Source organism: Jaculus jaculus, chromosome 4 (genome assembly GCF_020740685.1).
Source record: "Jaculus jaculus isolate mJacJac1 chromosome 4, mJacJac1.mat.Y.cur, whole genome shotgun sequence".
NCBI classification, from domain to species: Eukaryota; Metazoa; Chordata; class Mammalia; order Rodentia; family Dipodidae; genus Jaculus; species Jaculus jaculus.
Genome location: NC_059105.1, coordinates 162,166,747 through 162,180,691, shown reverse-complemented (window position 1 = coordinate 162,180,691; position 13,945 = coordinate 162,166,747). Strand labels below are relative to the sequence as shown.

Sequence of the window (13,945 nt, the reverse complement as noted above, 5' to 3'; positions counted from 1 at the left end):
CTATGGGCCAAAGCCCTGGATCGAGAGCCTGGTGCTGAGTCTGTGTGTGTTTCTTGAATTGCTCCCCAAAGGTGAAAATTCAGTCATTTTTTTAAACTAATTGCCTTTCTCTAACACATATTGCATATATATTCATATATGCTATAATTATACCTTTACACTTCATACATAAAATCAGGGACTATGCAGTTTACTGTTTATTCAGTGCAAAATAACTACATTAAAAATTCAAGCCAGGCATGGTGGCACATGCCTTTAATCCCAGCACTTGGGATGCAGAGGTAGGAGGATCACTGAGAGTTCGATGCCTTTGCAGTGCTGTGGTGTGATTCCCCTCCTGCGTCATGACTTTGCAGTGCTGTGGTGTGATTCCCCTCCTGGGTCATGACTTTGCAGTGCTGTGGTGTGATTCCCCTCCTGGGTCATGACTTTGCAGTGCTGTGGTGTGATTCCCCTCCTGCGTCATGACTTTGCAGTGCTGTGGTGTGATTCCCCTCCTGCGTCATGACTTTGCAGTGCTGTGGTGTGATCCCATACCCGCTGACAGGGCACTGGGGAGAGCTGTCAAAGGGGTGGCTGTGAAGGGAGAGGTCAGAGAAGAGCAGTTGGGATGCAAGCCCGACTCCTCTGAGGAGCGCACCGCAAAGGTGCCACACCTGCCTGAAAGCTCAAGCCGGGCCCCTGGTCACCCTGGTGTCAGCCAAGAGCAGCTAGCAATCGCCCTGCTGACTTTTCACATAGTGAAGACAAGTTTCTCTAACTCTGTACCGAGCATCTGTTGTCCATCTGCTTTGAGCTGCTTTCAGTCATTTAACAAACTTTTAAAAAATATTTATTTACTTGAGAGAGAAAGAGGAGGAGGACAGAGAGAGAATCGGCACACTGTGGACATCTGGCTTTACATGGGCACTGGGGAATTGAACCTGGTCATCCGTCTTTGCAAACAAGTGCCTTTAACTGCTGAGCCATCTCTCCACCCCCAGCAAACTTTTATTCAATACTGTTTATTGGCCCGGAGCTTATAAAAGTTTTCAACCAACGGAGGATGCTAGCTGACTCAGCCTCTGCCCCTGCTGCCTGTCCCGTGGCATTCTGAGCCACACAGATGGCAGGGCGCTGTGTTGAGTGGTATGCCGGGCCGCGCTGAGTCAGGAAACTCGTTCTGTTCAGTAGCCTCCCGATGAATAAAAGCAGAATCAGTTCACTAGCCCGTATTTATAATCGGGAACCGCATTTGGGGGATAATTAGGGATTTTTTTTTTTTAATTTTAGCAATGAGAAAGATTATGAGGCAGGGGAAGAACATAGAGGGGAAGCTGGAGAGAAGAGATATCATCAAGGACTACTCTGACTATGCGTCTCAGGTCTACGGACCGCTCGCTCGCCTTGGTCGCTTCCCAGACAACGCTGAGGACTTTGTGGTCAAGAACCGCTATCTCAACACCTACGAAGGTACGCAGGTTACAGTTGAAAGTTACAGAAGGGAGCTTCCTCAGACACATGAGTCACCTATATCAACTCAAAGTAAAAAGCAAACAAAATATATGTATTTTTAAATAATGAAGCCGGGCGTGGTGGCGCACGCCTTTAATCCCAGCACTTGGGAGGCAGAGGTAGGAGGATCACCGTGAGTTCAAGGCCACCCTGAGACTACAGAGTTAATTCCAGGTCAGCCTGGACCAGAGTGAGACCCTACCTCAAAAAAAAAAAAAAAAATGAACAGGTTTTGTGTGCTCACCAATAAGCACATGCAGAACAATAAAAATTACTGATCTAGGGCTGGAGGCATGGCTTTGCAGTTAAGGCATTTGCCTGCAAAGCCAAAGGACCTCGGTTCAATTCCCCAGGACCCACGTAAGCCAGATGCACAAGGGGGTACATGCATCTGGAGTTTGTTTACAGGGCTGGAGGCCCTGGTGCACCCATTCTGTCTCTCTCTACCTGCCTATTTTCTGTATCTCTCTCTCAAATAAATAAAAATAAATTTTTTAAAAAAGGCCAGACTGTTTGGCTTGCCTCAAAAAAAAGTTGCTGACCTAAACAAAGAAAAGAAATGCACTAGCATAATTTGGCAGAGTACATTTAGTTAGCTATTGAACCTTTAAAGATGTTAGCTAGACGGGGTAGCACACGTCTGTGGCCCCAGCTGCTAAGAAGTCTGAGGCAGGCAGACCACTTGAGTCTGAGTTTGGGGCCAGCCTGAGCAGCATAACAAGGCACCCATTTCAAAATAAGTAGATAAATGAGCGAATAAAGGCTTTTTTCCAGGAATAAGTTTTATTCCTGGAAAAAAAAAATACCCTCAAAACTTTTTTATACCAGGTTTATGAAGTAAGGAAAACATTTATAATGAAATCATCCTTTAGAGAACTTTCAAAAATTTAGGCAACATGGGCTGGAGAGATGGCCTAGCAGTTAAGGCGTTTGCCTGCAAAGCCAAAGGACTTCGGTCCGATTCCCTAGGGCCCATGTAAGCCAGATGCACAAGGTGGCGCATGCATCTGGAGTTCATTTGCAGTGGCTGGAGGCTCTGGTGTGCCCATCCTTTTTCTTTCTGTCTGCCTCTTTCTCTCTTAAATAAATAATAAAATATGTTTTAAAAAATGTTTTAAAAATCTAGGTAACAAGAGAATGGGTCACCAGTTAATAAATTCATGGAAAGGATGTTTTTTTTTTTTAGTTAATTTATTTATTTGAGAGAGTGAAAGAGGGAGAGAGAGAGAGAGAGAGAGAATGGGTGTGCCAGGGCCTCCAGCCACTGCAAACGAACTCTAGACATATGCGCCACCTTGTGCATCTGGCTAACATGGGTCATGAGGAATTGAACCAAGGTCCTTTGGCTTTGCAGGCAAATGCCTTAACCACTAAGCCATCTCTCCAGCCCGAGGATATGGTTTTTTATCAAGTCCAAGAGGTGTGTTTAAATTATTTAAATTTCATCTCACAACCTGAAGCATCACGTGGCCAAGCCCATGAGTTGATGGCCACACTCTTGACTTCTAACTCTGGCTGGCTGTCTCCAGAGTAAAAAGATGACTCAGTGACATTCACTTAGGATGGTGGCCCTGTGTGTCACAGGATCACTGATGTTCTGCTGACTGTTACTTTTCATAGTGCATTTTTTGTTGTTGCTGTTTGAGGTAGGGTCTTGCTCTAGTCCAGGCTGACCTGGAATTCACTATGCAGTCTCAGGGTGGCCTCAAACTCACGGCAGTCCTCCTACCTCTGCCTCCCGAGTGCTGGGATTAAAGGCATGCGCCACCACACCCTGCTCACAGTGGATGATTTTTTTTAAATTTATTTGAGAGTGACAGAGAGAGAGAAAGAGGGAGAGAGAGAGAGAGGGAATGGGCGCGCCAGGGCCTCCAGCCACTGCAAACGAACTCCAGACGTGTGCGCCCCCTTGTGCATCTGCCTAACGTGGGTCTTGAGGAATCGAGCCTCGAACCGGGGTCCTTAGGCTTCACAGGCAAGCGCTTAACCGCTAAACCATCTCTCCAGCCCACAGTGCATGTTTTTTTATTGTGCATTTCTCACCTTACATCCCAGGTTGCTGAGAACCTAAATCAGTTACACAGAAAGGTGCCTGGAAAAGTCAAGATCGGTTCCTCTCAGGGACAGTTCATTGTTCTACATCAGTTACACCTGAACCAACAACCCCAGTGAAAACACTCGGCGAACAGCTACTACAATTGATGGTCAACTGCTCATATATGTTAAGTGGAAGAGCTGCGTACTGAAAAGCTTGCGCTTCCTTCCCACAGGATTAGTGGAACTCGAGTCATGTCTCCCCGATTTTGTGACACAACCGAGAATCAAGCCTCCCAAACCAAAAGTCATGACCACCAAAGCTGGTTTTCTGAAGAGGGAAGCAAGGATGGACTACGAATTGGCAGAGGTCCATAAGGTACCGTGGCGATGCCAGACTACGTGCCGCTGCTGCACAGCAGGGCCGCCCTCCCCGCACGACCTTTGTCCCGGGCCGTGCTGTCCACGGGCCTGACACACAGCTTTCTCCCGGCCAGGCGCTCCTCTCCTGGAAGTCAGCCACTGTGTGCTGGGCTAACGCGCTGTCCCTCCTCGCTTCAAACTGCAGCATGATTTCCAAGTCTGTAGATGTCCTGTTACTTTCTGAGCCTGCTTTCAACCTTGGATGTGTATTCTAGTATTAAGAAGTACTTGGGGGCTGGAGAGATGGCTTAGCAGTTAAGGCACTTGCCTGCAAACCCTAAGGACTCATGTTCGACTCTGCAGACACCACGTAAGCCAGACACACAAGGTGAGGCAAACACAAGGTGGCACGTGCCCACTAGGTGGTACAAGCATCTGGAATAGTTTCCTTCCTTCCTTCCTTCCTTCCTTCCTTCCTTCCTTCCTTCCTTCCTTCCTTCTTTCCTTCCTTCCTGTCTTTCTCATTCTTTCTTTCCTTCCCTCCCTCCTTCCTTCCCTCTTTCTTTTTTAAGAGATGAGGTCTCACTCTAGGCCAGGCTGACCTAGAACTCACTCTGTAGTCCTATGTGGGCCTTGATCTTACAGCAGTCCTCCTACCTCTGCTAACTAAACCGCGGTTTGAGGTCTGTCAAACTTCACCAAGCGTCAGGACCACACAGAAAGCTTATTTAAAAAGCATGCTGCAGGACCCCACTCCCAGAAAATCTGCTGGAAATCGGCAGTTTCCAGGTGGTGCTGCAGGCCTGGAGCCACACTTCCGAAACCTGGCTTAGGACACGCTCCTACCATGACCCTGCATGCTTCATTTGTTCCACAAAAGTCCACGAGAACCCAAATTCAACCTGAGAAACAGAGCCTTGATAACAGTTACATATTCCTCCCACCTTATCTCCATCTCCTGTCCTGATATATACGTGTCCTGAATACTGTGTGGACCAAAAAACACTATTAGATTATGGACATTTTTCTTTCGTTTTTTGCCATCTTCCCAGCCCTTGTTTGTTTTTTTGTTTTGTTTTGTTTTGTTATTTTTTGGTAATAATTAATTACTTTATTTATTTGAGAGAAAGAGGCAGTTAGAGAGAATGGGTACACCAGGGCCTCCAGCCACTGCAGATGAACTCCAGACGCATATACCCCCTTGAGCACCTGGTGTACGTGGGTCCTGGGGAATTGAACCAGGGCCCTTAGGTTCCGTAGGCAAATGCCTTATCTGCTAAGCCATTTTCCCAGCCCTGTTTATAAATTTTTAGTATTCAAGCCAGTGCAGCAGTGAAGAACTTCTTTATACAGTTGGGTTCAAGTGCGAACGCATCTGGACACAGAATCGCGGGGCCAGAATGTGGGCTCATTGAAGGTTTTGATCAATATTGCCACTTATGTTCCTCAGTTCCTCTGTAACAATAAAACATTTGCAACACAGAAAGATTTCTGATTGCTCCTATAGTCATCTAAAGCAAAAAAAAAAAAAAAAAAAAGAAATAAGAACTATGGAAAAGTAGGAGTTATAGGTTTTGCTTGTGCACACAGGACAGAACACTTTAAAACTGAGATCTGGGTCTAGAGAGATGGCTTACTGGTTAAGGTGTTTGCCTGTGAAGCCTAAGGATCCTGGTTCAATTCCTCAGGACCCACATAAACCAGATGCACAAGGTGGCGCATACGACTGGAATTTGTTTGCAGTGGCCAGAGGCCCTGATGTGCCCATTCTCTCCTCCCCCTTCTCTCTGCATGTTTCTCTCTCTCTCCTTTTTCTCAAGGTACCGTCTTGCTCTAGCCCAGGCCTCGAACTTACGACAATCCTTCTACCTCTGTCTTCCGAGTGCTGGGATTAAAGCTGTGCACCACCACGCCCAGTCTTTCTTTTTCAAATAAATAAATAATAAAATATATATATATATTTTTAAATGAAATCCCACAAACCTGTGATTAGTACACTACACACGCATGCCATGTTTACTCTGTGGCTCTTGTATCCTTGGGAGTGTCGTAGCATCGAAGGAAGTGATGCACCCTCGTTGAGACCGTCTCAGACTGGCAGTCCTAGAGATGTTGTTCCTCATGGATATTCTGTCCGTCATCCACGGCCTGGAACTGGAGGAGAGTGAGACAGTCAGAGCTGACGTCAGTTGGTGTTATTTCAGGTTCTGCTGGACAGGAAGAATAAGGTTCCAGAGCCAAAGAAACCCCTGCGTTTCCTTCAGAGCAAGCCGCTCCCGCAGGCCCGAATTCCAACTCCAACCTTGGAAATGAGCTCCTATGTAAGTATGCAACTGTCCTTTGAGACACTAAGATTAGTATCGTGCTCAGTTCATTCTTTGCATAGTTTGGGTGGGAAGCAAGTGTATTTGGAGCATTAATTTCTCAAATTCTGATTGAAAATTGACTTCTTATTTCTAAGTCTCAACCATCACACACACGCACACACACACACACACAAAACAAAAACAAAACCCTCAAGAACAAAAACATGAAGCATGAATGAGAAGTTTTCCTATGGAAAATAGTCATCACAAGGTGATCTTCAGGTATGCCAAATAAAGCACGTGTGCCAAGTGTGGTGGCGCATGTCTGTAATCCCAGCACTAGGGAAGCCCAACTAAGAGGTTCATGAGTTTGAGGCCAGCCATGGCTATGTGGGGATTTTTTTTTCCTTTTCATAAATATTTTTATTTGTTTGCAAGCAGAGAGAGAGAAAGGGAAGAGAGACAGAGAGAATGGGCGCACCAGGGCTGGTAGTCACTGCAAACAAACTCCAGACGCATGTGCCACCTTGCACATCTGACTTACGTGGGATCTGGAGAAATGAATCTGGGGTCCTGAGGTTTAACATGCAAGCACCTTAACTGCTAGGCCATCTCTTCAGCCCACAAAGTATATTCCTTTTTTTTTTTTTTTTTTGGTTTTCTGAGGAAGGGTCTCACTCTAGCCCAGGCTGACCTGGAATTCACTATGGAGTCTCAGGGTGGCCTCAAACTCAGCGGCGATCCTCCTACCTTTGCCTCCCAAGTGCTGGGATTAAAGGTGTGCGCCACCACTCCTGGCCCACAAAGTATATTCTTTTTTTCTTTTTTTTAAATTTTTTTTTGTTCATTTTTTATTTATTTATTTGAGAGCAACAGACACAGAGAGAAAGACAGATGGAGGGGGAGAGAGAGAATGGGTGCGCCAGGGCTTCCAGCCACTGCAAACAAACTCCAGACACGTGCGCCCCCTTGTGCATCTGGCTAACGTGGGACCTGGGGAACCGAGCCTCGAACCGGGGTCCTTAGGCTTCACAGGCAAGCGCTTAACCGCTGAGCCATCTCTCCAGCCCAAAGTATATTCTTAATAAAAAATTTTTTAATTATTTTTGTAGATAGTGAACCAATCTTATCCAGTACATTTGAATTTTACCAGTTTCGTTGAATCTTGTGAGAAGCACCCTACCCTAGCTATATTCTTCATTGCTCACAATCAAACATGAAAGTGCGACTGTTCAAAGGATATTATAAGCTCTATTTGCTCATTCAAGAAAGATTTTCCTGGAAATGATATTATTTGTAAGAATAGCATGGCAGTCCTTTCCCCCTTCTGGTAATGATGTGTTATTCATAATAAAAAGTATGAATTATTTTTGCCTTTTTTTTTGAGGTAAGGTCTCCCTCTAGTCCAGACTGACCTGAAATTCACTATGTAGTCTTAGGGTGGCCTCACATTGACAGTGATCCTCCTAGCTCTGCCTCCCGAGTGCTAGGATGGCGTGCGCCACCACATCCAACAGAAAATTATGTACTTTAATGAAATAATTAATGATATTTAAAATACTATATGGTCAGTGATGGCTTAGCACTTAAGCGCTTGCCTGTGAAGCCTAAGGACCCAGGTTCGAGGCTCCCCCAGACCCATATTAGCCAAATACACAAGGGGTCACACACACGCATCTGGAGTTCATTTGCAGAGGCTGGAAGCCCTGGCCCACCCATTCTCTCTCTCTCTGTCTCTTTCTCTCTCTCAAATAAATAAATAAATAAACAAAAAATTAATAAAATAAAATACTATATGATCAGTGATGGCAGAGACCATGTCTTATTTCTCCTGAAACTTTTTTTGGCATAGCACAGTCTCTTTTTTATGCAAGAAAATGAGAGGAAGAGAGAGAATTGGTGTGCTAGGGCCTCCAGCCATTGCGGTCAAACTCTAGACACGTGTGCCCCCTTGTGTGCATGTGTGACCTTGTATGCTTGTGTCACCTTGTGCCTCTGGCTGATATGGGACCTGCAGAGTTGAACTTGAGTCCTTAGACTTCACAGGCAAGCACCTTAACCGCTAAGCCATCTCTTCATACCCACAGTCTCTTTTGTTTCAAATAAGTCTTAAAAAAAAAATCTTTGATGCTCAGATTCCTGCTGTCCTCAAGCTGCTTTGTTCTCCCCATGTTCTTCCAGGAGGAAGGAGAAATAGAAATGGCCGTGACCTACTTGCAAAAATTAATACGGGGCAGAGCCGTGCAGAATATGGTGCGTAGGTTCAGCCACGGGCCCCGCGTTTCTCCTTTGAGACTCGGTTCCCTAGAATGCTCGTGCTTGATTCCAGGGTAAATCAGTCCCCTTGCCGCCCTCTTCAGCTTAGCGGGGAGCTCATGCTGTCTTTGTTCAGGGGGCCACACAAGGCCAAGCGGGGAGAGAGGACAGAGGAGCCACCTGTCTGCTGCTCGCCACAGCTGTGCCTCAACCACTGTAGACTTCCCTTTCTTCCTTAGAACCCCTAACTCCTCACATTTTCTCACCTGATTTTTTTTTTGTTGTTGTTGTTGTTTGTTTGTTTATAGAGGTAGGGTCTCACTCTAGCCCAGGCTGACCTGGAATTCACTATGTAGTCTCAGGGTGGCCTCGAACTCTCGGCAATCCTCCTACCTCTGCCTCCCGAGTGCTGGGATTAAAGGCGTGCGCCACTACGCCCAGCTTCACCTGAATTTTGACTGTTGTAGCATTACAAAGCAAGTGCATTCCCTCATTTTACATCAGTCATAATAGTTATGTAAGTCTGCACGTAGCTAACAATACCTGGATTCCTTATGCAATAGCTAATAACAGCAGCTGCGGTGTGAGCCCCTCCTGTATGTTCCCGTACATATTCTGTGTTCTGCAGCTGCCATCTCGGTTTTCTTCCTACTGGGAACCTCATGCTCTGGGCGAGTCATCCCACCAGCAAATTCAGTGCCTGTCCTCCTTACTGAAGCTCTGTCAGACGATCTCCGCTGCTATAGCAGACCCACTTCACTTACAAACTGGGCTGACATAAAGCCCCCATTTCCTGTCTTCCCTGGACCCCGAAAGCTGTAGTAGTTTTTTTTTTTTTAATTTTTTTTCAAAGTTAGGTCTCACTCTAGCCCAGGCTGACCTGGAATTCACTATGTAGTCTCAGGGTGGCCTCGAACTCATAGTGATCCTCCTACCTCTGCCTCCCAAGCTGTAGTTCTTAAGAGACTCCACTGTGGCAAGTAAGTTCAGCCCCCCACCTCCCCCCCCCCTGTGCTTTGCCCTGGCCTTACCTCTCCTCTGAATACTCCCCAGGAGAAACCCAGTTCAGTTCAGACAGCACAATGTGTAACCAGGGCTCCTTCACTAGAAAGATCACAGGGCCATGGGTAGGGTTGTCCCAGGCTCCTGGGGGAAGGAGCACGTGAATTTGGGGGAAGGTTCTAGTTCCTTACTATGTTGCCTGTAGTTGGCGACTTTGAGACGTCTTCGGAAGCTGACACACAGCTCCCTGAACACTGAGCCCCTTCCCTACTTGCGCCCCCAGCGGAGGCCAAGGGGGCTGAATTCTGCCACTGGAAGCCACCTGCTCCTAGTCCCAAAGGAGGGACGGGCTCGCTGGTCACAGATGCCCACGGGTCGCTGTCTGTGGCTCCTGGTCTTGGCATGAAGGGATGGTAAATGGGCCTAGTCTGGGCACAAAGGCATGGTAACAGGCTAGTCTTATTTATTTGAGGGGGAGAGTGGGACACAGAGAGAGAGAGAGAGAAAATGTCACACAAGGCCTTCAGCCACTGCAAACGAACTCCAGGTGCATGCGCTACCTTGTGCAACTGGCTTTGCGTGAGCACTGGGGAATCGAACCTGAGTCCTTTGGCTTATGCCGGCAAGGGCCTTAACCACTAAGCCATCTCTTGATTTGATTTGCCACAGATGTTTGAAGGGAAGGAGAAGCGACTGGAGTTGATCCAGGAGCTGCGCACCAGCCACGCGCTGCAGGAAGACGATAAGCTGGTGAAGAAAGCAGAGAAGCAAGTGACGCTGGCCCTGCAGAGGCAGAGGAACTTGCACGAGCACAAGGTCTGCTTCCTTCCGCGCACGTCTGCGCCGACACCAGAGGAAAGGATGAGAGGGAACAAATGCCCACGGCCCCGCACTCCGGCCCACGTCCTGCTGCGGTCTGCCATTCCAACAGGGCTGTGTCCTTCCTACACCACTGAACGTGGTGGTCTTTTCTGCTTTTGGGAAAATCATTTCCCCCCTGTTATTTTTTAAAATATTTTATTATTTATTTATTTGACAAAGAAAGAGGAAGAGAGAGAGAGAGAGAGAATGGGTGCGCCAGGGCCTCCAGCTACTGCAAACAAACTCCAAATGTGTGCGCCCCCTTGTGCATCTGGCTAACGTGGGTCCTGGGGAATCGAACCTGGGTGCTTTGGCTTTTCAGGCAAACTCCTCAACCGCTAAGCCATCATAACTGCGGAGCCATCTTTCCAGCCCAAACTAGAAGCCCTGTTTTTTTTTTGCTTTTGTTTTTGTTTTTCAAGGTAGGATCTCGCTCTAGCCCAGGTTGACCTAGAATTCACTGTGTAATCTCAGGGTGGCCTTGAACCCATGGTGATCCTCCTACCTCTGCCTCCCACGTGCTGGGATTAAAGGTGTGTGCCACCACACCCGGCTGTGTTTTTTTTTATTATTATTTTTGTTAAGTTGGGGTCTTCTAGCCCAGGCTGACCTGGAACTTGCTCTGTAGTCCTCAGGCTAGTCTTGAACTCACAGCAGTTCTGCCTCTGCCTCCCAAGTGCTGGGATTAAAAGCATGTACCACCATACCTGGCCTTCTGATCCACTTTTTAATTTTTTTGAGGCAAGCCCATCAGACAGGCCTTTTACTTTTTCAAGTGTTTGTGTGTGAGAGAGTTTGTAGTGAGTTTTGACACTTGGCCTTCTGCATAAAAACGAAAGAAAAATACATTGTGTGTGGTTGCTAAGAGCAATGTTTTGCTAAGTGCTCTTTGTGACTTGAGAACTGGGATGTGTCAGTGACTGATGGGCCAGTCCACTTTCTCACATCATGTTTTCCATTTAGACATAGCATTCCCAAGAAAAACTAACTGCATCTGTACAGCAGCTTAATCCAATGCTTCTAATGCTTACCATTCACAGTGGAATCCATACCCTTAAGAGTTGTCGCTGTTTTTAAGGTGTCACTGATAGAAGGCCATTTGGCTGGAGTGGAAGGAAAGGCGCTGGCGGACATGTTTGACTTCCTGTCCAAAGAGCTGGTGAGGCTGCAGGAGGAGAGGAGGGTCCACGCCTTCGCCATGCTGGCCGAGCGCCAGCGGCGCATGCGGGAGGCCGAAGAGAGCGGGCGGCGCCAGGTGGAGCAAAGGCGCTTGCGACAGGAGGACCAGATATTTAAGGAGGCAAGTGGGCCCCGGGTGTGGGGAAGCCCCATCCTAACCCTGAACCAAAGGCATCTCATACTTTTTTTTAAGTTTTTTTGTTCATTTTTATTTATTTATTAGAGAGAGAGAGAGAGTAAGAGGCAGAGAAAGAGAGAGAATGGGCGTGCCAGGGCTTCCAGCCACTGCAAACGAACTCCAGACGCGTGCGCCCCCTTGTGCATCTGGCTAACGTGGGACCTGGGGAACCGAGCCTCGAACCGGGGTCCTTAGACTTCACAGGCAAGCGCTTAACCACTAAGCCATCTCTCCAGCCCACATCTCACATTTTGATGTCTCTTCAGTTCACAGCTAGCTTTCCCCTTTTACCAAAGGCATTTCATAACAAAATGGCATCTGGGCTCTTTTTTTTTTTTTTTTCATTTTATTTAGCAAATATGTGCTGGGTTCCTGTGTATACCAGGATGTCTGGTGGCATTGGGGGTGGATACTTGGGAAGGGAAAACCAGACATAGTCCCTTTGCTCCTGGAATTTAAATGATATAAAACATGTGTATAAGCATAGAATTAGAAAGTGGGACGGTTCTGTGAAGGAAGCCGGTGGCACTGGTGACATTTGTTCTTGAAGTAAGTGGAGGGCAGAGTGAGAAACAGCAAAGATGACGTATTTAGCTGTGTTTATGGTGGTGGAAGATGTGACTACTTTTTTGCTGAGGTGGGAAAGTGGAGCAAAAAAAAAAATAACTTTGCTTTGGGACAGCCGAGTGGAACTATCATTCAAGCAGATGAATCTCCAACAGAGAATTTAGGAGAGAAACTTTGGCTGAAGTTATAAATTTGGGAGTTGTACTAGGTTAGTAAATTAGAATCTTGAACCTTAACTGCTGAGCCATCTCTCTCGTCTTAAATTAGAATCTTAACCAAGGCACAACTGATATGAAATTTCAGTGATCAAGATACAAATTCAGAGGACATTCTAGCCACCAGTAATTTCTCAAAGCTTTCTAGTGGTTTGAATGTATGCCACCCATAGGGATTTTTTTTCCCCCTTGCTTTTTCAAGGTAGGTTTTCACTGTAGCACAGGGTGACCTGGAACTCACTCTGTTCTCCCAGGCTGGCCTCAAACTCACATTGATCCTCCGACCTCTGCCTCCTGCGTGCTGGAATTAAAGGCGTGCACCACCACATCCAGTAAGCAGTCTTAGGGATTTTTGATTAAGGTTAAGCTTCCTACTTAAGTCTCCAGCAGCCTGCTAGAGGAGGTAACACTGGGGACAGATCTTGTAGACCAGCCCTAGTAGGTGTGTGGAGGGAAGCAGTTGGCCTCTGGCTATTAGGTGGTATCTCTCTGCTGTGCCCTCTGGCATGAGCCAGCTTCTTCCATCATCAATGGAAAAAAAATATATAAAAAAACAAACAAAAACATTACAGGTCAAGTATGGACCTTGAGGATTTCATTAGAATGAGTACTGCTGACATTGGCTCTTTCCAGAGGTATGTGGGGAGACCTTTCCCATCGGGAGAGTTTGTTGTGTATACTTGTAGGTGGGGTGTCTGACTCCCAGCAATGGAGAAGGTTGGGAAGTCAGGCTGGCGTGCCACACGGAGGTGTATTTAAAAAAACTCCTCTTGGAAGTCTGGCATGGAGGCGCACGCCTTTAATCCCAGCACTTGGGAGGCAGAGGTAGGAGGATCACCATGAGTTCGAGGCCATCCTGCGACTACATAGTGAATTTCAGGTCAGCCTGGGCTAGAGTGAAACCCTACCTTGAAAAACAAAAGCAAAACAAAACAACAACAATGAAAAGCACCTTTTGGGACTGGAGAGATGGCTCAGAGTTCAGATGCGCTTTATTACAAAGCCTGATGGCCTGGTTTGATTGCCCAGTGCCCATGTAAGGCCAGATGTAGAGAGCAGTGCATGCATCTGGAGTTTGATTGCTCCCATATTCCTTCTCTCTCTCCTTGCAAATAAATAAATCATTCTTGTTATTTATTTAAACTAAGTAACCTTTTTGTTAAGCCTTTTTATTCAACCTTTTTAAAATTAAAACTAAGCAACAACCAACTCCCCTTCAGAGGATGTTTGGGGTTATATGTCGTCAGGTTCAGGTTTTTACATTGAGTAGATCAACTATGATGTGTAATAATTCGTTTTCTAGATTTCTACAATTCTAACACACTTTAAATTTTTTTATTTTTATTTATTTATTTGAGAGAGAGAGAAAGAGAATGGGCATGCCAGGGCCTCCAGCTACTGCAAATGAACTCTAGACACTTGTGCTACCATGTGCATCTGGCTTACGTGGGTCTTGTGAAATCGAACATGAATCCTTAGGCTTTGCTGGC

General features: G+C 46.5%; 1 protein-coding gene across 2 annotated transcripts in view; it reads left to right on the top strand.

The window, feature by feature from the left end:
* The window catches only part of Cfap91 (cilia and flagella associated protein 91), a 42,494-nt gene that overhangs the window by 19,600 nt on the left and 8,949 nt on the right, over positions 1-13,945 (top strand). Inside the window, exons 9-14 of one of the 2 annotated variants that reach the window (XM_045148437.1) lie at positions 1,273-1,452; positions 3,765-3,907; positions 6,096-6,212; positions 8,379-8,450; positions 10,125-10,271; positions 11,395-11,616. In XM_045148437.1, coding sequence (XP_045004372.1) covers positions 1,273-1,452; positions 3,765-3,907; positions 6,096-6,212; positions 8,379-8,450; positions 10,125-10,271; positions 11,395-11,616 — 881 coding nt within the window. The remainder of the gene's footprint in view (positions 1-1,272; positions 1,453-3,764; positions 3,908-6,095; positions 6,213-8,378; positions 8,451-10,124; positions 10,272-11,394; positions 11,617-13,945) is intronic. The other variant, XM_045148438.1, reaches the window with a different exon arrangement.